The 27,386-nt window shown below is 41.5% G+C and overlaps 2 protein-coding genes across 2 annotated transcripts in view; one reads left to right on the top strand and one right to left on the bottom strand.

Moving 5' to 3' along the window:
• Positions 1–27,386, top strand: part of LOC147872050 (eukaryotic translation initiation factor 4 gamma 3-like) — a 43,705-nt gene that overhangs the window by 12,228 nt on the left and 4,091 nt on the right. Inside the window, exons 8-13 of the mRNA XM_087359278.1 lie at positions 395–531; positions 2,851–2,937; positions 24,888–24,963; positions 25,709–25,855; positions 26,390–26,448; positions 27,154–27,312. Coding sequence (XP_087215404.1) covers positions 2,863–2,937; positions 24,888–24,963; positions 25,709–25,855; positions 26,390–26,448; positions 27,154–27,312 — 516 coding nt within the window. The 5' untranslated portion in view covers positions 395–531; positions 2,851–2,862. The remainder of the gene's footprint in view (positions 1–394; positions 532–2,850; positions 2,938–24,887; positions 24,964–25,708; positions 25,856–26,389; positions 26,449–27,153; positions 27,313–27,386) is intronic.
• Positions 7,883–27,386, bottom strand: part of LOC147872051 (eukaryotic translation initiation factor 4 gamma 1-like) — a 164,880-nt gene continuing 145,376 nt past the window's right edge. Inside the window, exons 7-14 of the mRNA XM_087359277.1 lie at positions 14,386–14,461; positions 13,494–13,640; positions 12,913–12,971; positions 12,049–12,207; positions 11,317–11,454; positions 10,618–10,833; positions 9,968–10,032; positions 7,883–9,372 (exon numbers count right to left, since the gene is read on the bottom strand). Coding sequence (XP_087215403.1) covers positions 8,907–9,372; positions 9,968–10,032; positions 10,618–10,833; positions 11,317–11,454; positions 12,049–12,207; positions 12,913–12,971; positions 13,494–13,640; positions 14,386–14,461 — 1,326 coding nt within the window. The 3' untranslated portion in view covers positions 7,883–8,906. The remainder of the gene's footprint in view (positions 9,373–9,967; positions 10,033–10,617; positions 10,834–11,316; positions 11,455–12,048; positions 12,208–12,912; positions 12,972–13,493; positions 13,641–14,385; positions 14,462–27,386) is intronic.

Consider the following 27,386-nt stretch of genomic DNA (forward strand, 5'->3'; position numbering starts at 1 on the left):
ACCCAGGCCCTGTGCCCCTCTGGGAATGGCTCCTAATGTAACATCTCATGTGCAATAATTCTGGAAACACTGGCAGTTACACAGTAGAATTACATTAAGAGACTTAGGAAGAAACTGCAAAACTTGCAGGGAGGTCAGAATTTCAGAAGAAGCCTCTCAGTGCATGACCTGACAACTTGAAACTTCCCTCCCAGTAAATGTGACATTGCAGAACTCTTAGAGAGCACCACAATTTATATTCACACAAAAGACTTCATGTGATGACTCTTGTACATACTCTCTTGACGATTGGAAGGTCTTTTAAACTGAGGTGCTCTCGTGTCTGCTTTGCCAGGCTTCAGTCTGCACTAAGCACGCTGTACCATACCATTAAAGCTTGTGATTTGTACTACAGAACACCACGTGGGCTGATATCAGGGCTTCCTGCTTCTCGATGACAACATTGTCGATGATGATGAAGACCAGTTTGGCGTGGATGCTCACCCTCGGTTACCGGGCACACAGTCTCACGAGACTGATGACACTTTCAAGGTCAGCACAAAAATTTGCAACATTGTAGTTTGTGTTGCTTGAGAATAAGGTTTAATTTTTGATGTTCTGTTGCTTTTAGAAAAGGTGTTGCTGTTCTGATTTGGCCTTGGCTGATATTTGTGTACTGTAACTGTGGTATTGTGCACAAAGTAAGATTCAACATTCACACTGCCTTACTTATTAACTTGCTTAGTGCATGAAGATGGCAGGTATTAGCAAAATAATGGTCATGACTGTGAACTGTAGAGTGATATCAGTAATATAATGGGTTGTTCATGCCTTGAAGTACAGTCTTTTCTAGAAGCTCAGCATTTACTCAGCTAGTCCAGACATTAGCCACGTGTAACATTTTTTAACAACGAGAACTTTTCCAGTGAGGCGCTTCTAGCACCCCACCTGACCTCCAATATATTTGCAGCTATTTGATGTCTGGACATCCTTTCATTCTGCAGGGGACAGGCCACTTAGTATGTTGAAAATGTTTAAACGTACCTTTTAAGAAGGTAGCTGTCCTGTGGGTTGTAATGCCGTCATATGGTAGAAGATTCACAGACGTTTCAGAGGTGTATGATACCTCCATCATCAGGAAGATTATGATGGAGGCAGCAAGCACCTCTGAAATGTGGTTAAACTTCTGCCACATGATTATTATTATGGAATGGATTTTGTGTTGTCTGTCACAATAATACACATCAGTGAACAAAATTATGTGATGTTAAATATATTACATTACAATAAAATCCTCTCGGGCTATCAGCCGCGTCAAATGGTTAACCAGTTGATGCGGCTGATAGCTCAAAAGGATTTTATTGTACACAGTCGCCGTGAAAGCTCAAGATCATGCATAATATTACATTACATTTTAGATTAAGATTAAAGACACACTTAGGTAATATTTGCAACCTTGAATTTATTCCCAAAAGTATAATTCCATCATGGCAGGCTGTATTCATCAACTGACCTTAGAAAAAGTCCACAGCTCGTGTGGTTAGTTGCCGAGTTCTCAATGTGGGAGCCGGGTTTGATTCCCAAGGCAGTCTATGTAGGATTTATGGTGGGCAAAATGACACAGAACATTCTTCTCAGAGATATTTCGTTCACTCAGACACTAGATTAATATTGTCTTTTGCTTCGCGTTATTTGTGGGCTGTAATATCAGGTTTCTATGGGACGCATTTCCAGACAGGCAGTTGCTTCCCTTCACGATAATAACAGTAATGCAGAACGTTGCAGTATTAGAATAAAAACGATACAGAATTAAAATCAATAATTTAAAATATGGGATGGTCTGTGGATTGTATAAAATCTATTGTTGCCGTGTGAAATGTGTTTCTGATGTTTCTCCCTTATAATGCTAAAAGTAAACTTGGGACCAGCTTTACATGGAGCATTAAACATTTATTATTATGGGGTGGACATTTATTATTTCTTATCGTAATATATGTTTAGTGTTTGCTTGTATACTGTTGTTCCACTGGCCCAGTGTGTGTTGTGATCATCAGCGGTGTACCGATGTTCTAGTTCTGTGTTGACTACAGTGGTATTCTGTGATAATGGGCCAGTTCCTGGTTTCCTGACTCGTGTTCTACCTTAATCCTATAAAATTGTTGCAGTAATCATTTGACAGTGCCCATAACAGAAATATTAACCAGCCATGTGGAGGGTCACACCAGTGCACTGATAAATGTAATTCTGCAAACCCTCCCTCACTGGGAGAGCTCGCAGTTCGAAAGCAGCCAGGAAGAAGTTGAGCAGTTTACCCAAAGTCTTATTAAGTGTTGTCAAAAACTACAGTGAACTAAGGGAGTGAATAAAAGACCAGGGAACTTCTGTATTGCCACGTATATTTTGTTAGATTCTTGTGTTCCATTTTCTTTCTTGAAAGTCAGTTGTGATTGGTGTTTAGTATCTGGGGAGTGTTCGCACTGAAGCAATTGAAACTGAACCAAATCAGGTCACACCGGACTTGAAACTTCCTGGTAGTCTCACAGAACCAACTCTTGGTTGCTGAGTTCATCATTAAATTATATTCCAGATCGACTTTTCCTACTGAAGCAGGTGAAATGGCCTCAGGTGTGAGTAGCAGTGAGTCAGAAAAGACTGTAGTTGCACGACTTAACAGCAGGTTGTAACACAACCTGAAAGAGGTGGATATTTCAGTTGAATGTGAAATGCCAAGTTCAAGAACAGTTGCTTCAAACTTGAGTTGAGTTGTCGTAGTGAGAACACTCCATAAGAAGTGTGAATGTGTTTGCTGAACAAACTGTTGCATGGAACTGACTGCTGGTGTTATTTTGTTTTTCTTCTTTTTGTGAACAGAATGTGAATTGAATGGTGCAAGAATCAAGTGACCCATTTGCTTCTACACCCAAACGTGAACCTCATGCTGCACCATTCAAAGACCAGGTGAGATACTCACGTCATCCGCTAACCAACATTTCTACAATTTCATGTGTGTCCTGACAGTGGAACTCTGTGTCGATGTTGGTATTCTAGATTGTTAAGCCATGTAACTGCTTACACTTAAGAGAAACTACTGCCTACATCATCAGCCCTGACAGTGGTGGGAGTAAACGCTTCATAGGAACTTTTGTCTCCCTACAAGTTCTCACAGCATTTTCTGGCATCAACATCTTCAAAATGCTGTTAGAACCTCAAATTTCACGTACTTAAACTCTGTTCCTCTAATTTCTGTACATCATTTCACCTTTGTAGTGTTGCATAAAAGTGCACTGCAGTCTGTAATCTCACATTGAGAAATATGTAAACATTATTCCAGTCTCTTCCATACTGTGTCTGATGTCCTTCCAAGAACATCTTGGTTGTTTCAGAGGCCTCTCATTTGTTTCAGTTCCAGTTATCTTAAAAATGTCTGTGAATTTTCATTAGTTTTATTCTGTTGAAACCATCAGTTCTTAATATTTTTCATTATCCGTTAATTTCAACCGCCTGTGTAACCACTTACAGTTATGCCGACAAACACAGTTGCAATACTTACGGTTTCAACAGTCTCAGATCATATTTTTGTTCTCATCTCAGTATCGGTTACTGAATTTAGTGACTCAAAACACAAGGATTGTGCCGTCATGCGCCATGCGCTGGAATGACAGAGAAGAATGGACTGTTTATTTCTCAGTGCTCTGAGTTTTTACCCAGCAATGATATTTTGTGTGATGTCTGCTTAATTTGTTGGTTTGCCCCATTCAGTGTTACGGCTTATTTTCAACAATATCAGTAGCTTGGACTACTGTTAGTGTCAAGGTTTTCATGAAGAATAGAATGTAAAAAATACACGGGCAGTTTTTGTGTGTGCTGTTCAGGAAAGGCAGCCTTAAAGTTATGTATGTAAAATTTCTCACTTATGTAGTAGCAGTAATTTTGTAGAAAAGTTTTCTGTACTTCTCTTCTGCAGAATTTTCTGTGTCAGGTTTTGCCTTCTTCATTTCCCTGGTTTTTGTTAGAAAATTGAGAAGTGTGTCATGTTCATTTTGCACGTGACTTTGAATTTCTCTTATTTTGTGAATAAAATCTATACCCAGACCTGTCTGTAATGTATGAACCAAAATGTAAGAATTTGCGAACACAGAAAGAAAGGGTTTAGAGCAGAAAGACCTGTTACTATCATGAATGTACCTCATGACAAAATGAAAATCAGAAGTTTCATCCAATATTAGGTGGTTCCTGAATTTGTCTTGAAATGTCAACTAGCAACACTTCATGGAGGGCTTTTAACAAATTATTTTCAATGGCCAGAGATGTGCCTTAGCAAAAGGTCATTCAGCAGAGGTTCATAATGTTCAAATATTCTTTACAATTACTTCTGTCAAGGGGCAACTCAGATAATTCATGACCTCTAAGTGGTAGTTCTTGAACTGGCAGCAGACAAGTCATGTCACCCATTTCAATATTTATAATTTGTATAAACTCCTTTATTATATTCTGAACTACTAAATGTAAGTTGGATCTCCAGAAGTTCATAATTTCTTTGGAGACTTAAATAAAGAATGACCTGCGTGTACTGTACATGTTTGGCGTAAGATTCGTGTTTTTCTTTTCTTTTCTTTTCGTGAAGCATGTAAGTCATAAGTTTGTCAAAGGCCCCCGAAATCCAAAACATTTCAACATTTTTGGAAGATCAATTATGACCAGCAAATCAGTTTCTCTCAGATTGTTGCAAGCTGTTAACCATGGGTAAAAATGATATTGCAAAACAAAAGTTCCCAGTGTACATATTGTGTTCCTTATATTCACTCTCAGGGTCTTATATAGGTTGGTAATGTCTCCCATATTTTAATGTTTTTAGTTTCTCCATGAATTTTCTTCTTGACAATAGTTTTTCTAAAAAACATTGAATAACATTTTTATCTAGTTTCCACAAACTTCAAATGGTCTTCCACCGTCACTGCAGTTGTGTTTATGAAAATTGCAGTTTGTGAGTGATTTTGGTACAATTCACTTCTTCTTCAGTTCGTGTTGAGGTCAACCATTTTTTTATTTAAAAGAATGGTAAAGACCTTTCTTTTTCTTATACGTTTCTTATATTCACAATTTTTTAATATTTTATTTGCATTTTTCTCATGCGAGTGTTTTGTAGCCACATCAGCATCAATAAGATACTCAATTTTTATAGCTTAAAGTCGCCTAAATAATATTTGAACATTCAGTGGTAAATCAAAGAAGACAACTCATCCATTACAAGGGTTAATGTTTTTGAAGTAAATAATCGCTGTTTACACTGTAGAACTCTGAATTGTTTATTTTTAAAGCAGATTGTGTTTGTAGGTGTCACTAGGTCTGTTCCGTTTATGTGTTAGAGAGTTGCGTAATGATACTTCAATTAACAAAGTTAACGTGCTTTGTGTGTGTTACCTACTCAGCTATGAGTATATGTTCTTCTATACTGGGAGTGCCGTGAATAAAACACGTTAAAGAGACTTCTATCTAACATTGGACGAGCCTTTTAAATGAGGTGAATTATGCAGTGACAGTGCGTGTTAATTTGATTTTGCGTATTCAAATAACTTGTGTCTTTGATGTCAGCACGGAATAATTAGTCTGTAGTACCATGATGATACTGTATGTGTAAGTGAAATATTTATTAGTGTTGTGATTTTAGATCCTGTGTTTCAAAGTGGCAAGCCAGATAATCATTATTTTATTACGGTCATTAATTAGGACTAATTGTTTATATTTATAAACATGCAAGCTGACTCCAGTGAGAAGTTAGCAGAACAGAGCTAGGTTTTCGTACCTGTATAATAAAATAAAAAGTAAAGATTGCTTGCATCATCACAACCTCAAATCCTACATAGAACCAAAGATAACTGGTAATAAGACAAATGCAGAGGAGTGCGTTGTTAAACTGTGGGCCAAATTAAGCATGTCTTACATAAGCGAAAAGTGATTAAAATTTTGAGCCTTTTGGGTTGTTTTGGATCTCCAACAAGAGCATGTATTCAGAGTTTCAGTCATGTAGTGCAAGTAGCAGCGATCATCTGTTATCTTGAGAATGTTGAAATAAAAAATGTTTCCTTACACCAGAATATTATTGCTAAATGTTTCAGTACACACACTCGTGTATTTGCGATACCAAGTTAAAGTATTCTGTCTTTTTTTATTTACATTTATTCAGCATGCCCCATTACAAGATTGCAATATTACATGCATTAATATATAGCACGTTAACAGATTACACAACTCTAATATCATGATCCATTGCCACCGTTTGCACCTATGTTCCTATGCAAAACTGTATTATAATCAATGGATTTAATGAATTTATTAAAATGACCTAAACATTTCTGAACAATTACTTCATGCAACACTGGCCACGTGCCACCATTCCTGACTATTGCATCTATTAAGTTCCGCCTTGGTTGTTGTAGTTTTTCGCAGTCATAGATGAGGTGATCCACTGTTTGTGCTGCTTTCAGGCATGAGCATGTTGGATCGTCAATGATTCCAAACCTGTGTAGGTATGATTTGTTTTTGCCATGTCCAGTCGTCATTGCTGCCAGTTCAGGACTTATTTCAATATTTAGCTTCATTCTTTGTCACACTGACGGGAATAATTTCTTGCACGCTGCTCCTTTATTGGTGGCGCTCCACTCATTTTGTCATTATATAATCCCTTCTTCCTTTGTTTCTTTAATAATTGTACTTTTAGGGTTCTTTGCATATACTACATTTCCACCGTCTTCTGCTGCTGCCTTCGCTAATCTGTCTGCTATTTCATTACCGAAAATTCTGATGTGTGCTTTGATCCACCCAAAATGAATAGTCCAATTTTGATCTTTGAGATTCCTTAATCTATTTCTTATCTCAGATATTACAAAGCCATGTTTGAAGTTGTTTTTAGTAGATCGAGAGAAACTGGACTATCTGTGTACACCGCTACTATTCTTTCCTCAATGCTGATTTCCCTTAAAGTTGTTACTGCATCCAAGGCCTCTAGAATTCCGATCTGCTCAGCTTGATTGTTTGAGCAATGATCGGGTAACTTGGTTTTTAAGCTATGAATTAGTTATCCATTTTTGAAGATAACAGCGGCAGCACTCACCTTTCCCTGGTGTTTACTTCCATCTATATAGATTTCCACAGTGTATTTATTGAAGTCTTTCACTTCATCAAGAGTTATTCTTTCCGCTGGATGAGACCATTCCTTCTTGTTTAATGGTGCTTTGTACTCGGTAGAGTCATCTTTCAGTCCGTGTATAGTTTTATATATCTGCACTGCTTCTTCGATAGTAATGCAGATAGGATATTCTGTCTTCCTGGTCTTTTCGAAGTGTGCATTTGTCAGTAGTGAGCGACCAGCCCACTGCCTCTGCACAATTTCTACTCAATCCTTATCTTTGTCTGCTATAGCCATCTAATAGGAATCAGGAGAGACTTGTGTGAGAAATGGCCAGGGAGTTTTGCTTAGGAAACATCTCGTTCATTGTTTTTTGTGCCATAAATCTACGGCATGGGACCGCTGGCTTTAGTTCCCTCCCGAAGGAAGTTGTTCTATGGATTTTTATCACCCCTTAAAATTCCATCAACCTCAGCAGTGTTTGAACTCGCGTACCTTGGGTCCAGTGGCGACGACATTAACCACTAGTGCAATGAGGGCGACAAGTTCGTTGAAATATTACTTTGCTAAAATAATAACAGGAAAGTTTATGAACATGTTTTTTATTTAATATTCTTAAATATATTAATTAGAAACAATTCAGAAAACATTAAATAATTTAACTATTTAACAAAAAATAAACAATTGAACTATTTTACAAAGAACTAAACTATTTCACTATTTAAATACTGAAGTATTTAACAAAAAAACTAAATTATTTATTTATTTAACAAATGTGAACAATTCAGATATTTAACAAAAAAAAATGAACAGTCTAACTATTTAAATACTAAACTATTTAACAAAAAATAAACAATTGAACTATTTTACAAAGAACTAAACTATTTTACTATTTAAATACTGAAGTATTTAATAAAAAAACTAAATAATTTATTTATTTAAAAAATCTCATCTAACGTCCATTCCTTGGAGCCCAGTTGCTTTGCTTCAGGTCGATGACGTAGTCGATCTTAAACTTTATTCTGCTAGAGAGCATCGCCTTCTTATTTGTTAGTTCCTTCATCGTATGAAGGAACTCAGACAGATCCTGCAAGAAAACAAAAATTTAAAGTCACATTTCATGGGCATAATTAACTTCTTACGCTTATAAGCCTACACATAAAACTAGAAAATTCTGCCACTACTCATGTAGTTCACATAGAACTTGCTGTGTGGGAAGGCGCGTGTAAATTTAAATTGAGAGCTGAAGGTTGCTGTCTCGAACAAAACGTAAGTATGTGTCTCATCTAAACAAAGGTATAAACCGAGATTTTTGGTGGCTGAGCCTAGACATGACCCTTCGATCAGATTCCTGCTTTGTCCTGTCAGGACTGAGTGAATTCTGACATGATTCAGCAGAGGTGATGAGAGGAAACGTAAAAGTGTAACAAAATACTGAGCAAGATTCCCGTCGCACTAGACGGGGACAAGTTGAAGTCACGGCATGAGGCGTCTTTATATGAAACATGTAAGAGTGTAGGAGAGTATGAAGAATTTCAGAAGAACATGTCACGGTGATCATTTATCACACAGAAACACTATTCAGAATATTGTCAGCGAGCTCAGAAAGGTATTTCATATCAGAATAGATGCAACATCCTCACGCGTTCTTTACAATGTGCACTTTCAACCATCGAATCCACCTTCTGTGACAGTTCCCAATTTGGCCACCAGATTGCAGCACCTGACTTTCTACCTAGGAGGATATTCAAAATAGGATTATGCGAGGTCGTGCAGAATACCACAAACTCCATATCAAATTTCATCCTAGTCTGTCCATTGGTTCTCGAATTGAATGGACTGGAAAGACAGATGGACGAGAAGGTGCGACCAGCCCATAATGCCTTCTCGCTATGATTCTGTGCAAAGAATGTATAACAATTAAGAAGACTTGCATGTTACAAAATGGAAGCCAGAAAGTCAGTGAGATCAAAGGGACACACTTACTGCTTTTTGCATTGCACCTTCCGTATAAACCTGTGGTCATCATAGAGCCCAAAGGAAGGCAATAAATTACACGGTAGGAGAACTGCAAATTAAAACTAAAAGTATTAAAAAATGAAAACAAACATACTTGGCTCTTGCTCTCCAAATCCTTGCCGACCGTCATCAGAAGAATGCAGAGGCACTCCAAGGAATGTTCGTCTTCTTTGGTAAGGAGACGTTTAATGCAATGCTGCATGGTGCTTGTGGCGAGCATATCTGCTTTATGCAGCTCGCCAATAAACCTGTAACATAGTGAAGAATATGTCACTTGGGTTGAGTTAAGACAATAGTAAAAGTCCAAAGAACAGAAGAGAAACGAGGTTCTTTGCCTCTACAAGGTACAGAAAGATTTGTGCCTTAAAATAATGAGAACTTTTGTTTAAATAGATGGAATTTAATCAGTGTCTTGTGTGTGATATATATTTTTGAGGTGAAATATAATATTTCTGTACGTGGTCCTGTAAAAATCTGTATCTGTTTATAAATATAAAACAGCTGAGACAGAATATTGAAAATTTCAAATTAAATAATTATTTTTATGTAATTTGCATTTGATTCTGTATGGAGGTAAGCCATCAGTGCCATTTCACGATGCAAATACCAAGAAGAAAAAATATGATAGTGTGTGATCATGTAAGCAGCAGCATTATGAAGCACATTTAGAAATTGGTCCTGGATTTTGTGGAACACTTGCATACTGGAGGGCAAGAACCCATTAACATTTCAAATTTCCTCTCAGTGTCTTGTCCTAATTCACAACTCTTAAGTTCACTACTTTCAGAGTCACTGATGAATCAAATGTAGAGCTTCAAAATCACAAAGAAAAATGTAAGTTACCTGATGTTTCCTATTGATTTCATTTGTATCCTTCGCAGTTCCTGCTGTAGTTCGGTTTTCTTTGCCTGCAGAAAAAATAAGTAGAGAAGATTAGAAATCGCCTTTTTTGATGGTATCTTGTAAGAGCCCTTCTTTAATGCACAGCTTTCAACATATGTAAGTTTGCATTTTAAAGTTTGTGTCCACGATACTCAGCCGGTCAAGAAGCCCCCTGCCTTTATGACCCAAAAGAACGTCATGACCTAATGAGAAATGTCGAGTGCAGCCGGAGTCCATTATTATGAGAGTTTACAACATTTGGAAAAAAATTAGTACATTAAGTGCTCATTATAGGAAGTTAAACTAACCTAAGAAGTTAGGAAAATGTTTTTTCATCTTGAGGTACCATTTATATCATAATAATTTAAATTAAGTTTATGTGCATTCTACATTCAGTCTTTATCAATTATGTCTCTTTCTTGTCTTTCAAGAAGTCTTAAAACCTGAACAACATATTGAATAATAATTTTTCAAATGATAGATATTCATCTTCAAGCAAAAAGGGAGGAGACATCTATTCCATTCGATCAAGCAGACGGAGCTATTCCCAATCAGTGGACAGAAGCGTAGTAACATATGACCATAGACAAAGACATTAGAGAAGCACTTACTGGGTCTGCTGTTTCCTCAATCTCTTTCTGTGTGGCTTCTAGATTTATTTCTGCTTCAGGATTCTTTTCAAATTCTGCCCGGCATCGACCTAGCAGCAACTTCCTGAAGGTGACCTCTGGTTCGCCATTGTTCCCACGCTCTGCCGGAACTTTCATGCTGGAGAGAACCTGGCACATTCGTGCATAAATCTCTGTGAACTTTGGTTCATCAACAGCCTGCACATAAAAACACACAACATTATCACTTTGCTCTCATGTTATATTTATGAAAAACAACTCTGTTGAGCATACGTTACATAAACAAAATTTATGAAATGATGGCCACCTAAATGAAGCTTCAACAAAAGTAAATCTTTATCCCTTAAACCTGAGAAACTCAAAATCTCAGTCAGATGCAAGACACATTTCATGACAGCCTTAATTTTCTTGCATAAGATAAACATTTTTAGATGAGAGCAGATAAATTCTAAGCTTGGAGGTGAATTTAAAGAGAGAACAATCAGCTTACTGCTTTTTAAGATTATTATCATAGTGAACAGTAACAATTATAATTTTCACTTGCCCCTAGCGTCTCCAATACTACACTGAGGATAACTTCAATATTTAAGAAATTGAGCTGCAAAGTTACAAAAGAAGGGAATTTCTATCAATATGACGTCTCTGTCTGAATGTATCAGCTGCTAAAGACCGGTGCCTCACCTTTTCAAATATGAGGTCGATGACGCCCTTCAGGCGATCGCTGCTGTCAATTGGCAGATCCTGGACTTGGGAAACAAGTCTGTCGAACTTGTCAGGCGTGAGTTTGTTGAGCAAACTGCGAGCCTTCTTTAACAGGTCCTGCAACATCAAGTTCCCTCTCATCACCTGACAGAACGCAAACACAGAAATAAAGCGAAACATGTTTTACTTCCTTAAAGCCTTCATAGAGATGATTAAAACCTAGAGCCAGTTGCTCTGCATGCGCCGTCCAGCCGCGTTTTGTCTACACCGAAGAAGAAGTCTGTTGTTATGAGAAGCCAATGTCTATTGAGAAATATAATTACAATGCATACTCATTATATGCAATTAAACACTTGGAAAGGTAAACATTGCTTCTAAAATCAAAGAGTAAGCAAAAAGAAAGTTTATTTTTTAGTGTGGCAAAGTTCCAATAAGAAGTGATGAGGAAATTAGGAGGAGACGAATTCCGGAAATGCTTGCAGCTTCTCAGATCGAAATGTCTGATCTTTAAGAGCATCAAGATTAAAATATAGACCTACAATTTTGCCTGTTCCTTAATTTGGTGATGAACCTTCAGTTTCAATAAGCCACCTAGTTAGTTAGAGTAGACTTAGCGCAGGACTGTTCCTTTCAGCCATCTTGCATTGGGGCAGATACAGCATTATTGACTGTTTCCAGGATCCTGTCCTTAAATGAATGCCAGGAACATACCTGAGTCTGGGCAGCCTGCTCGTTGGTCGCCGGCTTCCTTCGCCCAGGTCGCCAGGCGTTTTCACATCTCGCCAGTTTCACCTCATTGAGTTTTATTTCAATGACCGGCCTGGTGCTCATGGTGTTTGTAGTTTCAGTGGCTGGCCTTGCTGCAGGCTGCTGTGAATGACACCAAAGCAACACAACATTAACCAAAAGTGTTCACTCTTAAATGTTGTTTTGATCACAGTATTACGTACAATTTTTCCATTTTCTGGCTTTAATCATGCATTTAATACATTACTCGATGCTTCCTACAGCTCAGATAATAAGAGACCTGTATGTATAAAGCCCTAAACAGTACATGACTGAAATTAGGCTCCAGGTGTTGTGTTCATCACCTCTCACAAAAAATACAACATTTCTTCTGCTGCAGTTGACGTAGAACTGTTCACTTTATTATTTTCTATCACAGTTTATATGTTCACAACTGCATCATCAGTGAAAGATGATACACCCAAATTATGCTATTTCATCCGTAAAAGCCTTGAGTACCCTCTCTTTTGACAGGGAATACTCGTGTCCGACCCCATCGACATCGCGAGTCACCGAGTAACTGCCTTAAGCTATACTTCGTCCTACAAACTACACTCTGACAGCTACAGATGAAATCCTTCTCCTCCTCTTCAACAAATGATTCAGTCCGAAATGGATTTGACTTCTCACTTTTATTTACACGCCTTAGAAAGCACTTACCTCTTCATTTTTCCAATATCTGACAATTTTCAGTTACTGTTTAGTATTTACGATTTCAAGGAATCGTTCATTAATGCACAGAATAACTCAGAGCCATGCCCCACAATGCAACAGAAAGTTTAAACGTACCTGAGTTTTGTCATCCTTCATTGCCTTCAGCTTCTCAATTAGCTGTGTTGCAGCAAAGTCTGTAACAATCGATAATTATTTTAGATAGTAAAATTCCTCTTTTGACTATATGTTAACAAACAAGAAAGTTTGTCTTTCGAAACTGTTACGAATGTAAAGATGGAAAAAGACGAGAGGGTTTTCCGAAGACCAGAAACCCATGTCTCATGCAGCCTTAGGTGTAAAGAGTGGCAGCTGATAATGTTGAAAATTATCCCACATTTCGACTAACAATGGAGTTGCCTTCTTCAGGTCAGAGATTGCAACCGAAATGGATAATTTCAAACTTTAATGCCTTTCACCTCCTAAGGCTCGAGGTCAAAATATGAGAGCAAACTCTCTTCTTCTTTGGGTACATAAATTAGTCTGCAACTCAGGGCGAAGACAAAATATTGAAGGTAAGTAGAACAAAATGCCTAGGAGAATATCTCGATATCTCATGAGACATGCAGGAACATGGTAATGAACAGAATTTCATACTGAGGCAATTTGCAGCCTGTAATCTTTGACTTAGTACTTAAATAGAATGAGAGCAAACATACTTTCTGCTTGCAGCTCCTTGATCTGCTCAGCCTGCAGATTTCTTTCCTTCCTCAGTTTCTCCTTCTCCTCTCTGACGGCTCGGAGACTGACTTTGTGTTTCTCCCCTTGCCGGCGCTCAAACAAGATTTGGTTTTTGAGTTCCGTGTCTGTAACAATTCACGACTGCATCAAATGGTCTGTTAAATTCCTCATGTGACGTTATTTCAAGAAACAGCTTCAGGAGTTAAGTATTACTACGTAAAGAAAAGAGTTAGTTTAGTTAAAAAAAATGAACTGTAATAAGAGTTTGTAATTTTGAAATTGCATTTTTCTTGCCCGTGATCAAATTCCAAATTCAGTTTAAGAGTCACTTCCAGTTGGAAAAACCAGTGTCTCTTACGCAATGCATTACTGATTGCTATTTGCAGTGTTTAAAACTGGGATTTGCATGCTGGTCACCGGAAAACATTCTTCTTAACGAAGACGTCGTTAAACAGCCTGGCTCTCATCGAGTCTTCCCGAAAGAGGGATGGGTGTCTACCCTGGGGGACCATCAGACAGACCTCATCCTCGTCACTTGTGACTGAGGCGCAAGGTACACGTGGACACAAAATTAATCTTGGTCTCAACTCTCAGAGAGCAAAGTAAACGTACATAATTCACTAGAAAATGATTCTTTGAAGTCCAGCAAATTTAAAATGTCTGAGAATGACTATTAAAAAAGCAAAATTGCAGTGCATTTAACATTTTTTGGTTTTCCTTCTGACAAAATCACTTAAAATAATGAAGAGTTGCTGGAAGTCTGGGGGGCATATCTGGACATCTAGAAAGACGTACATAAACATCACACTGACGAGGTTTACGGACTGTACTCCACAACTTACTGCATGCACGGAATTAAACCACACTTACTCTCTGCTGCCAGCATCCTAATCCTGTTCATCAAGAAGCAAGTGATCCTCGTGTCTTCAGTTTCAGCAGGGTTTACCTGAGGACAGACAAAAAATGAGTCATTTTATAGTCCAAGAATTCTCTGCAACTTCATGAGGTTAATATTTATTATGAAATTGTTGTCCCAGTCACACACAAATCGCATGTGCCTTGGCTGTTTGTGCTGCACTGCTATCGATTTTCGTTTCTGCCAGAAAATATTAAGAAGACCTCACTTATAGAAAGAGAAATTAAGGCTGTGTCAGATAACGTGGGCTTCCTTGTAATGAATGATTTACCTTTAAAATTAGCATGTTAGGAAACGTTTCAAAGCTTTAATTGCAATATACAAGTCAGTTTATGATTAATCTGTAATACAAAACAACGATCCTGAGAAATTAAGCTGTTCACTCAACAACAACTTTCCTCTAGACGAAAAAATTAAGACTGAAAACAACCTTTAACAATGTCTGAATGCGACAAGTGACCCAGTCATAGGTCCCTATCACCCGTTTAGCTTAGCCGGAATTCAAGTAACTTCGTTGATGATGGCGGACGTGTGTTGCTGCTAGCATTTGAATTCTTAAGAATGACATACAATCCCTCAAGATAACGAAATAATAATATTTGTTTAAATCTTGTCAGTCACAATCACAATAAAATTCCTATTAAATATTAAAATATTACTATAATTAGCATGTAAATATTTAAAATATATTAAATGATGTTCTCATCGAAATGTTCGATTTACATTAGATCATCACTTTTTACACGACATGTTTTGAAACAAAATTAAATTATCAAATATATTATTTTATTTTCTATTTCTAATTTTATTAATATTCATTTAGTCTTTATATTATTTACTTTACAGGATGATAACAAAACGTTCACCCACACAAAATCATGTCAAGCACGACATACATATACAGAACAACTTCGAATACGATATTAAAAAATACAATAAAATCTGGAAGAAAACTTCATTTGAAATCTGATAAACATCTGACTAAAAGTTGCATTTAAGAAATTATATTTAAGTTTATATAATTTTATACACCTGAAGATGGTTCTTTTAGAACTGAAACATGTCGTGTAAAAAGTGATGTTCTAATGTAAATGGAACATTTCGATAGAGAACATCATTTAATATATTTTAAATATTTAAATGCTAATTATAATAATATTTAATAGGAATTTTATTGTGATTGTGACTGACAAGATTTAAACATATATATATTTATCACAATATGACGCAACTTTATCATCTCAGAAATAATAATATTATTAATAAGTAGGAAACCCTTGACTCACCCATTGTGAAGAGCTGGAGACCTCCATGTCGCAGGCAGCAAGATTTGAATAAGAAATTAAACACGTTGCAGGAAATATTTTCACTATATATAGAATTATCTTGTTCTAGAAGCTGCTCACACCACCATTCGTTTCACACTGAGGAAAGCCAACCAACTACTGAGTAGAGCGGACCAACCAAACCAACCAAAGAAGCTAACTGAGGGCAGAGGCCTGCGCAAGCGCAAGCATCGTCCCTACCTAGGTGAAACCATTCCTGCGCACAAGACGCATTGCTGGAAATGGTAAACGGTCGTAATATAAGAACGGAAATTTTGCTAACGCTAACGGGGTTTCGTCGTGGCGGGAGCCTCGACCATTCAAACTGGGATTTGTTGCTGCTGATGGGAGGTTATCCTGTCAGGCAAGTTGTCGAAGGAATTTGGTTGGTTGGGTCTCTGGGGTATGAACCCAGAGAGGGAGGGGCCGTTTCGGCTGAAGGCCTCTGCGGCATGGGGGGAAGATCACTTCAGCTGATGGCCTCCATGATCGGGGGGAAGGGTGGCGGGCCGTGCCCCTATTAAGTTATACCCTGGCATTCGCCTTACAACTGAGGAAAGCACGAAAAACCTCAGTCAGGGTAGCCGAGTAGTCTAACCACTCGTTGTTGAGTAGAGCGGGCCGTGCGTAACTGCTATTTATACCATAAAAGTGTGACGTCACGTATGTCGCAACAGTCAGTAGAGGGAGTGCAATACGTTTCATTCAGGCGTGCATAAGAAATGAGAAATGAACCTTATGGCATGCCAGCCGAGATTGTTGCGCGTGTTCGTATTTTATAAGAACACCTGCGTTTCATATTTACACATTCTTTGTAGTTCAAGAAATACAAATTGAATTACTCAAAGTTATAATTTTTTGACATTCTATCATAAATGTAAGAAGTCAATTATTAATATTAAATATTTTCTGTGTGAAAGGAAATTAATTTAAAAGTAATGAAAGGAGGCTTGAAGTAAATTTTGCGGTTTAATTTGCACTTGTTTAAAAACAACGTCGTGTTTTTTATACTTTTTTAATTTTAAGACGATTATTGAGGGCCCCGGCCGCTGTTGAACCCATCGCCCCTGCGACAGGGAAAATGTTTCCTTCCTTCGAATCCCGACTATTCATTTTGACCAATAAGAGAACGCAGGAAGGTAAGAACTCTGGAAGAAGTGTCCTGAGTTCGATTTCCTTCAAGGGCGGTTCCTTTGGCTCCGAAACTAAGCGAGACAGAAGAAGAGTTTTTTGCTTCGAAGAGGAGATTTCGGAAACGAAGGCCTCGACACTGAGTTCGAGACCCGACAAAGATGATTTCTGTTGACGGGAAAGCACCCACGAGAAGAAATCGACGCCAAGGCAAATTTCTTTCGTTCCGGAGAGGAAATTACCGGGTCTAAGGTCACGGACACGAATACAGTCCTCGGTTCGAGTCCCTGTTAGGATGTTTGTTTCTGAGGTAATTTTACGGGCGTATTAAACGACGACGTTGACTAACACGGATGCCACCAGATGTCTCAAAAGTAAAGTGCTGTACAATTTGCAATGTTACCCAAATATCGGGAAAAGTTTTTGTGGTAATATAATTTACCGCATTCGACCGGCGGATGAATAAAGCACGTAGTTTGGTGGATAAGAATAAAAGGTGTATGAAAATGCGCCCCATTGACAAGTTCTTGTGCACACGAATGTTTTTAAAGCACTGGACTGACTTTTGAGACATCTGGTGGCATCCGTGTTAGTCAACGTCGTCGTTTAATACGCCCGTAAAATTACCTCAGAAACAAACATCCTAACAGAGACTTGAACCGAGGACTGTGTATTCGTGTCCGTGACCTTAGACCCCGTAATTTCCTCTCCGAAACGAAAGAATTTTGCCTTGGCGTCGATTTCTTCTCGTGGGTGCTTTCCCGTCAACAGAAACCATCTTTGTCGGGTCTCGAACTCAGTGTCGAGGCCTTCGTTTCCGAAATCTCCTCTTCGAAGCAAAAAACTCTTCTTCTGTCTCGCTTAGTTTCGGAGCCAAAGGAACCGCCCTTGAAGGAAATCGAACTCAGGACACTTTTCCCCAGAGTTTTGACCTTCCTGTGATCTCTCATTGGACAAAATGAATAGTCGGGATTCGAAGGAAGGAAACATTTTCCCTGTCGCAGGGGCGATGGGTTCAACAGCGGCCGGGGCCCTCAATAATCGTCTTAAAATTAAAAAAGTATAAAAAAACACGACGTTGTTTTTAAACAAGTGCAAATTAAACCGCAAAATTTACTTCAAGCCTCCTTTCATTACTTTTAAATTAATTTCCTTTCACACAGAAAATATTTAATATTAATAATTGACTTCTTACATTTATGATGGAATGTCAAAAAATTATAACTTGGAGTAATTCAATTTGTATTTCTTGAACTACAAAGAATGTGTAAATATGAAACGCAGGTGTTCTTATAAAATACGAACACGCGCAACAATCTCGGCTGGCATGCCATAAGGTTCATTTCTCATTTCTTATGCACGCCTGAATGAACCGTATTGCACTCCCTCTACTGACTGTTGCACCATACGTGACGTCACACTTTTATGGTATAAATAGCAGTTACGCAAAGCCCGCTCTACTCAGCTAGAGTAGTCGGCGGGAGTTGAGCTTTTGTGCTGGTAAAACGTTTTAGAAAATAGAAAGTGCTTATCTTATATAAGAATTATTAAGAAATCTGTGACGTGGACGTCGTGGTCTCTTACAATTGAACAAAGTTTGAGAAATCTGTGACGTGGACGTCGTGGTCTCTTACAATTGAACAAAGTTTGAGAGACATGGAAGGAGGTGAGCTGGCCTTTCTGAAGGCCCACCTCCCTGAAGTGTTCCAACAGGTCCAGAAGCAGATCCTGGACGCCATCGCGGCGGAAAAGCAAAGACAGCGGGCAGCAGTGGCAGCAGCATTAAATACAGCAGCTACGACCGTGGTCGGAGGGCCTACTCGAGCCAACACTGGCAAGAGGAAAGCCAAAGAGTTGGACTTGTCCAATTCGAGCGGTTCGTTGGAACCCGCATCCAGGCGCCCGACGCCCGGGCCACTGTCCGGAGCCCAGTCACCTTCTCTGCCGGCACCGGCAAAAGTTCATCGGCCCGATGGACCGTCGGTAGCAGCAACATCATCCACCGCTTCCATGAGCAGGACAGTGCAGCCCTCAGCCAAGGGACCCGGCTCCCAGCCGGGACCCTCTTCCTCGATGGAGGTGACTGGGGACCTGTCCGGGCCGCTCACTGGTGTGTCATCTGACGCCGCTTCTTCTTCCAACGCTCAAGTGGACAAAACGGCTCCGGGGGAGCGCCGTAACAAAACCCCGGTGTACGTCTCTGGGGTGAAGGACGTACGCAGCTTCCTGCATAGGATTCGCGCGGAGTTGGCCTGCGGGATCGTGGCGCAGATGAAGGGAGACCTTCTGGCTCTTGTGCCTGAGACCGCCGACGGGTTCCGGGCCACCGTCAGGGTCCTGCGGTCCCTCGATGAGGGCGAGGGTGTGAGTTTTCACACATTCTCCCTCCCTGAGGATCGGTGCGTGCGCCTGCTGATTAAAAACCTGGGAGTGCGCATGCCTGAGGCCGAGGTACGCGAGGAGCTGGCCGCCATGCACATTGCTGTGCAGGGGGTCATGCAACTGCGATCGAGGCGCCGGGCCATGGACCAGGACGGTGACCGTCCCCTTACGCCACACTTTATAGTGTCGATAGCACGAGGCCCCGACGTGGCGAAAGTGCGTTCCCTTACTGAGATCTGCGGTCTGCGGGTCAAGGTAGAAACATATGTTGCACCAAAGGGGCCCATGCAGTGTAAACGGTGCCAACGCTTCGGGCACACGCAGCGGAACTGCGGTTATGCACCCAGGTGCGTGGCCTGCGGGGACGCTCACCCATCCGGGTCGTGTGCCACCCCCAAGCAACAACTTAAGTGCTGCAGCTGCGGAGGCAACCACACTGCGAACTATAGAGGTTGCAGTAAGTGGAAGGAAGCCAAGACGGCCGCTGCACAGCGTGCGAAAGGGGATCGCGGCCGAAAGGACGACGTCTCCACGCGCCTGCCAGCGCCCAAATCGGCGCTAGCTAAGCCTTCCCTCGAGCAGGAGAACTTGGGCCCTGGGTGGAACCACGTGGTCCGTGGTGGCCGCGTCGTCAAGGCTGCGGCTATGAAGAACCCCGCCCCAACGCCAACTGGAGCCATTGTACAGACTGAGCGGCAGACTATCCCCAAGGGCGGCCGTGCCAAGCCCGCTCGTCCTGTGGCGCCGGTGGCAAATCCCACAGCACCTGCTCTCAAGAAGACTGACCCCACCCCACCCAAGGGTCAATCACCGCTCCAGGACATCTCAGATATCCTGGAAACCCTCTCACCACGGGTCTGCATTGAGTTGACACGACGTCTCCTCGCCGCGATCCATTCACTCCCCCCCGGGGGGTCTCGTCCGCGAGCCCTCCTCAAAACCGTTCTCCTCTTCATGGCCGACAATGACTGCACGGCCTAGAGGACACGGTAGCAAGGCCTTGCGGCTGGCTTACTGGAACGCCGACGGTGTCCGCGACAGGAAGCTGGAGCTGGAGCAGTTCCTCGGTGACTACGGAGTCGATGTTTGCCTCCTGAACGAGACGCACCTCACGTCGGGTCGGGCCTTGAGGTTCGCGAACTACGTTTGCCACCGTACGGACCGCCCGACGCTAGGGGGTGGCACAGCGATCCTTGTCCGCAGGGGCATTGATCATTACCCTGTGCCGGTATCGGGTCTACAACAACTAGAAGCAACCGCCATTCACCTGGTACTGGCAACCAGGAAAGTCAAGCTAGTGGCGGCATACCTCGCACCCACCCGGCCATGGATAGAGTCGGACCTGACCGAGTGCTTGAGCGGGGGTTTCCCGGTCCTCTTGGCTGGTGACCTCAACGCGAAACACACGGACTGGAATTCTAGCCTTATCTCTACTAGGGGCTCGCTCCTGCGTGATTACGCCAACAGAAATTCCTGCTTCATCTACGGGCCGGATTCTCCAACCACGGCTCCCTACACACACAACGCCACACCTGACGTCCTTGATATTGTCCTCATCAAGGACTTCGTCCTACCGGTGCACCTGACTGTCTGCCCCGCACTCAGCTCAGATCACCTGCCCGTCCTCGTCGACACCACGTGCCGATCGTCCTTTCAAAACCTGCCTGATCGCCCGGACTTCGCGAGAATGGACTGGGCTGCATTCCAGGCTTGCCTCGAAAGCAGACTACCGGGGAACCCCGTGGTAAACGACGAGGAAGAAATTGACAAGTGCGTCGAGGAGCTGACCAGTGCTATCCTGGAAGCCACAGCAGCGTCCGCTCCCAAGCTTCGACCCCGCATTGACAGGCGACCGCTTCTACCCGCTAGTATTCGAGATGAAATACGCCTGAAGAACCGGCTGAGGAGGCGATGGCAGGTCACAAGAGACCCCGCTCTTAAGACCCAGGTCAATCGACTCCAGAGGTCGGTGACCTATCGTCTCAACGAGTGGCGGAACGAACAGTGGAGCGACACGCTCGAATCCTTGGACTGCGAGGACCAGTCGCTTTGGAAAATGACCAAGCGTGTGATGCGAGTCCCCACTCCGTCGCCCCCCTTCTTAGTGATGGGAGGACTGGCTCTCTCGAACCCCGAGAAGGCAGAAGCCCTAGCCGACAGCCTTGAGGTCCAGTTCCAGCCGGTAGACTACCCGTCGGACCTGACTACAATTGACATGGTTAACGAGGCGATGCGAGCATACGAGTATGCCCCTGTAAATGAACCAAAATTAACCAGTCCATCGGAGGTCGCCCAGGCCATCAAGGGACTCAAGCTTGGCAAGGCTCCGGGCCCCAACGGTATACCGAACAGGGTCCTGAAACATCTCCCACGACGCGCGGTAACCTTTCTCACGAAAGTGTTCAACGCGGTCCTTCGCAGGCAACACTTCCCCTCGGCATGGAAACACGCTCGAGTGGTGTCCATACTGAAGCCGGGGAAGGACCCCACGCTACCTTCTTCCTATAGACCCATCAGTCTTCTCGACACGGTCGGCAAACTCTGCGAGAAAATCCTACTAACGAGGGTCCTACACGAGGTCAGTGAACGCGGGCTGCTGCGCGACGAGCAGTTTGGGTTTCGACCCAGACACAGCACATCGTTACAGCTGGCTCGCCTCGTCGAAAGGGTCAACAGAAACCTTGATGAGAAGCGGCTAACCGGCGCGGTTTTCCTGGACGTGGCCAAAGCCTTCGACACAGTCTGGGTCCAAGGCCTCCTATACAAACTGACCGTCCTCAACTTCCCGTCGTACTTGGTAAAAACCATCTCTTCCTACCTCGCTGACCGGACATTCCAGACATCCTTCCAGTCGGCCATGTCCACACGTCGTACCATGCGGGCTGGAGTTGTGCAGGGCGGAATTCTCTCCCCTGTGCTCTTCAGTCTGTATGTCAACGACATACCCACACCGTCCCGCCACGTCGAGTTAGCACAATACGCGGACGACACGGCTCTAGTAGTCACGTCCCGTAGCCCAACGCTTCTCGTCAGGTATCTGGAGACCTACCTCAGTAGACTTGAGCTCTGGCTCAGGGCCTGGAGGATTGCTATCAACGTCTCGAAGAGCACCGCGGTTCTCTTCATTTCCGCGAGAAGACACATCCAACAGCCCCGAGCAGTGCAGTTCCTCGGACAGCCGATCCAATGGGTCAAAACAGCACAGTATCTGGGGGTCACCCTTGACGCCGGGCTTACTTGGTCGGCGCACGTCAACCAAGTGGGAAAGAAGGCAGCGCAACGATTAGGTGTGCTAGGCCCGCTTATCAATAGGAGAAGTGGCCTGTCAATCAGGAACGGTGTACTACTCTATAAGCAGCTCATCCGTCCCATAATGGATTACGCATGCCCGATCTGGAGGTCAGCTGCCCACAGCCACGTCCAGAAGCTGCAAGTTCTGCAATCCAAGTGTCTTCGAATTGTTACTAACGCGCCCTGGTACGTTAGTAACAGGCAAATACATGAGGATCTGGGGGTCCCTTTCTTTGCCGACCACATCAGAGCACTAACTGAGAGGTTTGACTCGAGGTTAGCTGGTGTGGGGAACCCCTTAGTTCGGCAACTCGGAAGACACTCGTGCCGAATGAGGGCTGCCAGAGTTCACCCAAGGGCAACCGAGGGCGACTGATGTTCAGCAGGCCAGCCGAAGCCATCCCCAAAAGACGGCCAAGTCAGCACAACGAGTGGTTAGACTACTCGGCTACCCTGACTGAGGTTTTTCGTGCTTTCCTCAGTTGTAAGGCGAATGCCAGGGTATAACTTAATAGGGGCACGGCCCGCCACCCTTCCCCCCGATCATGGAGGCCATCAGCTGAAGTGATCTTCCCCCCATGCCGCAGAGGCCTTCAGCCGAAACGGCCCCTCCCTCTCTGGGTTCATACCCCAGAGACCCAACCAACCAAATTCCTTCGACAACTTGCCTGACAGGATAACCTCCCATCAGCAGCAACAAATCCCAGTTTGAATGGTCGAGGCTCCCGCCACGACGAAACCCCGTTAGCGTTAGCAAAATTTCCGTTCTTATATTACGACCGTTTACCATTTCCAGCAATGCGTCTTGTGCGCAGGAATGGTTTCACCTAGGTAGGGACGATGCTTGCGCTTGCGCAGGCCTCTGCCCTCAGTTAGCTTCTTTGGTTGGTTTGGTTGGTCCGCTCTACTCAGTAGTTGGTTGGCTTTCCTCAGTGTGAAACGAATGGTGGTGTGAGCAGCTTCTAGAACAAGATAATTCTATATATAGTGAAAATATTTCCTGCAACGTGTTTAATTTCTTATTCAAATCTTGCTGCCTGCGACATGGAGGTCTCCAGCTCTTCACAATGGGTGAGTCAAGGGTTTCCTACTTATTAATAATATTATTATTTCTGAGATGATAAAGTTGCGTCATATTGTGATAAATATATATATGTTTAAATCTTGTCAGTCACAATCACAATAAAATTCCTATTAAATATTATTATAATTAGCATTTAAATATTTAAAATATATTAAATGATGTTCTCTATCGAAATGTTCCATTTACATTAGAACATCACTTTTTACACGACATGTTTCAGTTCTAAAAGAACCATCTTCAGGTGTATAAAATTATATAAACTTAAATATAATTTCTTAAATGCAACTTTTAGTCAGATGTTTATCAGATTTCAAATGAAGTTTTCTTCCAGATTTTATTGTATTTTTTAATATCGTATTCGAAGTTGTTCTGTATATGTATGTCGTGCTTGACATGATTTTGTGTGGGTGAACGTTTTGTTATCATCCTGTAAAGTAAATAATATAAAGACTAAATGAATATTAATAAAATTAGAAATAGAAAATAAAATAATATATTTGATAATTTAATTTTGTTTCAAAACATGTCGTGTAAAAAGTGATGATCTAATGTAAATCGAACATTTCGATGAGAACATCATTTAATATATTTTAAATATTTACATGCTAATTATAGTAATATTTTAATATTTAATAGGAATTTTATTGTGATTGTGACTGACAAGATTTAAACAAATATTATTATTTCGTTATCTTGAGGGATTGTATGTCATTCTTAAGAATTCAAATGCTAGCAGCAACACACGTCCGCCATCATCAACGAAGTTACTTGAATTCCGGCTAAGCTAAACGGGTGATAGGGACCTATGACTGGGTCACTTGTCGCATTCAGACATTGTTAAAGGTTGTTTTCAGTCTTAATTTTTTCGTCTAGAGGAAAGTTGTTGTTGAGTGAACAGCTTAATTTCTCAGGATCGTTGTTTTGTATTACAGATTAATCATAAACTGACTTGTATATTGCAATTAAAGCTTTGAAACGTTTCCTAACATGCTAATTTTAAAGGTAAATCATTCATTACAAGGAAGCCCTCGTTATCTGACACAGCCTTAATTTCTCTTTCTATAAGTGAGGTCTTCTTAATATTTTCTGGCAGAAACGAAAATCGATAGCAGTGCAGCACAAACAGCCAAGGCACATGCGATTTGTGTGTGACTGGGACAACAATTTCATAATAAATATTAACCTCATGAAGTTGCAGAGAATTCTTGGACTATAAAATGACTCATTTTTTGTCTGTCCTCAGGTAAACCCTGCTGAAACTGAAGACACGAGGATCACTTGCTTCTTGATGAACAGGATTAGGATGCTGGCAGCAGAGAGTAAGTGTGGTTTAATTCCGTGCATGCAGTAAGTTGTGGAGTACAGTCCGTAAACCTCGTCAGTGTGATGTTTATGTACGTCTTTCTAGATGTCCAGATATGCCCCCCAGACTTCCAGCAACTCTTCATTATTTTAAGTGATTTTGTCAGAAGGAAAACCAAAAAATGTTAAATGCACTGCAATTTTGCTTTTTTAATAGTCATTCTCAGACATTTTAAATTTGCTGGACTTCAAAGAATCATTTTCTAGTGAATTATGTACGTTTACTTTGCTCTCTGAGAGTTGAGACCAAGATTAATTTTGTGTCCACGTGTACCTTGCGCCTCAGTCACAAGTGACGAGGATGAGGTCTGTCTGATGGTCCCCCAGGGTAGACACCCATCCCTCTTTCGGGAAGACTCGATGAGAGCCAGGCTGTTTAACGACGTCTTCGTTAAGAAGAATGTTTTCCGGTGACCAGCATGCAAATCCCAGTTTTAAACACTGCAAATAGCAATCAGTAATGCATTGCGTAAGAGACACTGGTTTTTCCAACTGGAAGTGACTCTTAAACTGAATTTGGAATTTGATCACGGGCAAGAAAAATGCAATTTCAAAATTACAAACTCTTATTACAGTTCATTTTTTTTAACTAAACTAACTCTTTTCTTTACGTAGTAATACTTAACTCCTGAAGCTGTTTCTTGAAATAACGTCACATGAGGAATTTAACAGACCATTTGATGCAGTCGTGAATTGTTACAGACACGGAACTCAAAAACCAAATCTTGTTTGAGCGCCGGCAAGGGGAGAAACACAAAGTCAGTCTCCGAGCCGTCAGAGAGGAGAAGGAGAAACTGAGGAAGGAAAGAAATCTGCAGGCTGAGCAGATCAAGGAGCTGCAAGCAGAAAGTATGTTTGCTCTCATTCTATTTAAGTACTAAGTCAAAGATTACAGGCTGCAAATTGCCTCAGTATGAAATTCTGTTCATTACCATGTTCCTGCATGTCTCATGAGATATCGAGATATTCTCCTAGGCATTTTGTTCTACTTACCTTCAATATTTTGTCTTCGCCCTGAGTTGCAGACTAATTTATGTACCCAAAGAAGAAGAGAGTTTGCTCTCATATTTTGACCTCGAGCCTTAGGAGGTGAAAGGCATTAAAGTTTGAAATTATCCATTTCACAAAACATTTCGGTTGCAATCTCTGACCTGAAGAAGGCAACTCCATTGTTAGTCGAAATGTGGGATAATTTTCAACATTATCAGCTGCCACTCTTTACACCTAAGGCTGCATGAGACATGGGTTTCTGGTCTTCGGAAAACCCTCTCGTCTTTTTCCATCTTTACATTCGTAACAGTTTCGAAAGAAAAACTTTCTTGTTTGTTAACATATAGTCAAAAGAGGAATTTTACTATCTAAAATAATTATCGATTGTTACAGACTTTGCTGCAACACAGCTAATTGAGAAGCTGAAGGCAAGGAAGGATGACAAAAATCAGGTACGTTTAAACTTTCTGTTGCATTGTGGGGCATGGCTCTGAGTTATTCTGTGCATTAATGAACGATTCCTTGAAATCGTAAATACTAAACAGTAACTGAAAATTGTCAGATATTGGAAAAATGAAGAGGTAAGTGCTTTCTAAGGCGTGTAAATAAAAGTGAGAAGTCAAATCCATTTCGGACTGAATCATTTGTTGAAGAGGAGGAGAAGGATTTCATCTGTAGCTGTCAGAGTGTAGTTTGTAGGACGAAGTATAGCTTAAGGCAGTTACTCGGTGACTCGCGATGTCGATGGGGTCGGACACGAGTATTCCCTGTCAAAAGAGAGGGTACCCAAGGCTTTTACGGATGAAATAGCATAATTTGGGTGTATCATCTTTCACTGATGATGCAGTTGTGAACATATAAACTGTGATAGAAAATAATAAAGTGAACAGTTCTACGTCAACTGCAGCAGAAGAAATGTTGTATTTTTTGTGAGAGGTGATGAACACAACACCTGGAGCCTAATTTCAGTCATGTACTGTTTAGGGCTTTATACATACAGGTCTCTTAATATCTGAGCTGTAGGAAGCATCGAGTAATGTATTAAATGCATGATTAAAGCCAGAAAATGGAAAAATTGTACGTAATACTGTGATCAAAACAACATTTAAGAGTGAACACTTTTGGTTAATGTTGTGTTGCTTTGGTGTCATTCACAGCAGCCTGCAGCAAGGCCAGCCACTGAAACTACAAACACCATGAGCACCAGGCCGGTCATTGAAATAAAACTCAATGAGGTGAAACTGGCGAGATGTGAAAACGCCTGGCGACCTGGGCGAAGGAAGCCGGCGACCAACGAGCAGGCTGCCCAGACTCAGGTATGTTCCTGGCATTCATTTAAGGACAGGATCCTGGAAACAGTCAATAATGCTGTATCTGCCCCAATGCAAGA

Source organism: Zootermopsis nevadensis, unplaced genomic scaffold, assembly GCF_977971745.1.
Source record: "Zootermopsis nevadensis isolate Lab colony 2312 unplaced genomic scaffold, Znev_1.0 Znev_ptg000031l, whole genome shotgun sequence".
Taxonomy (NCBI): domain Eukaryota; kingdom Metazoa; phylum Arthropoda; class Insecta; order Blattodea; family Termopsidae; genus Zootermopsis; species Zootermopsis nevadensis.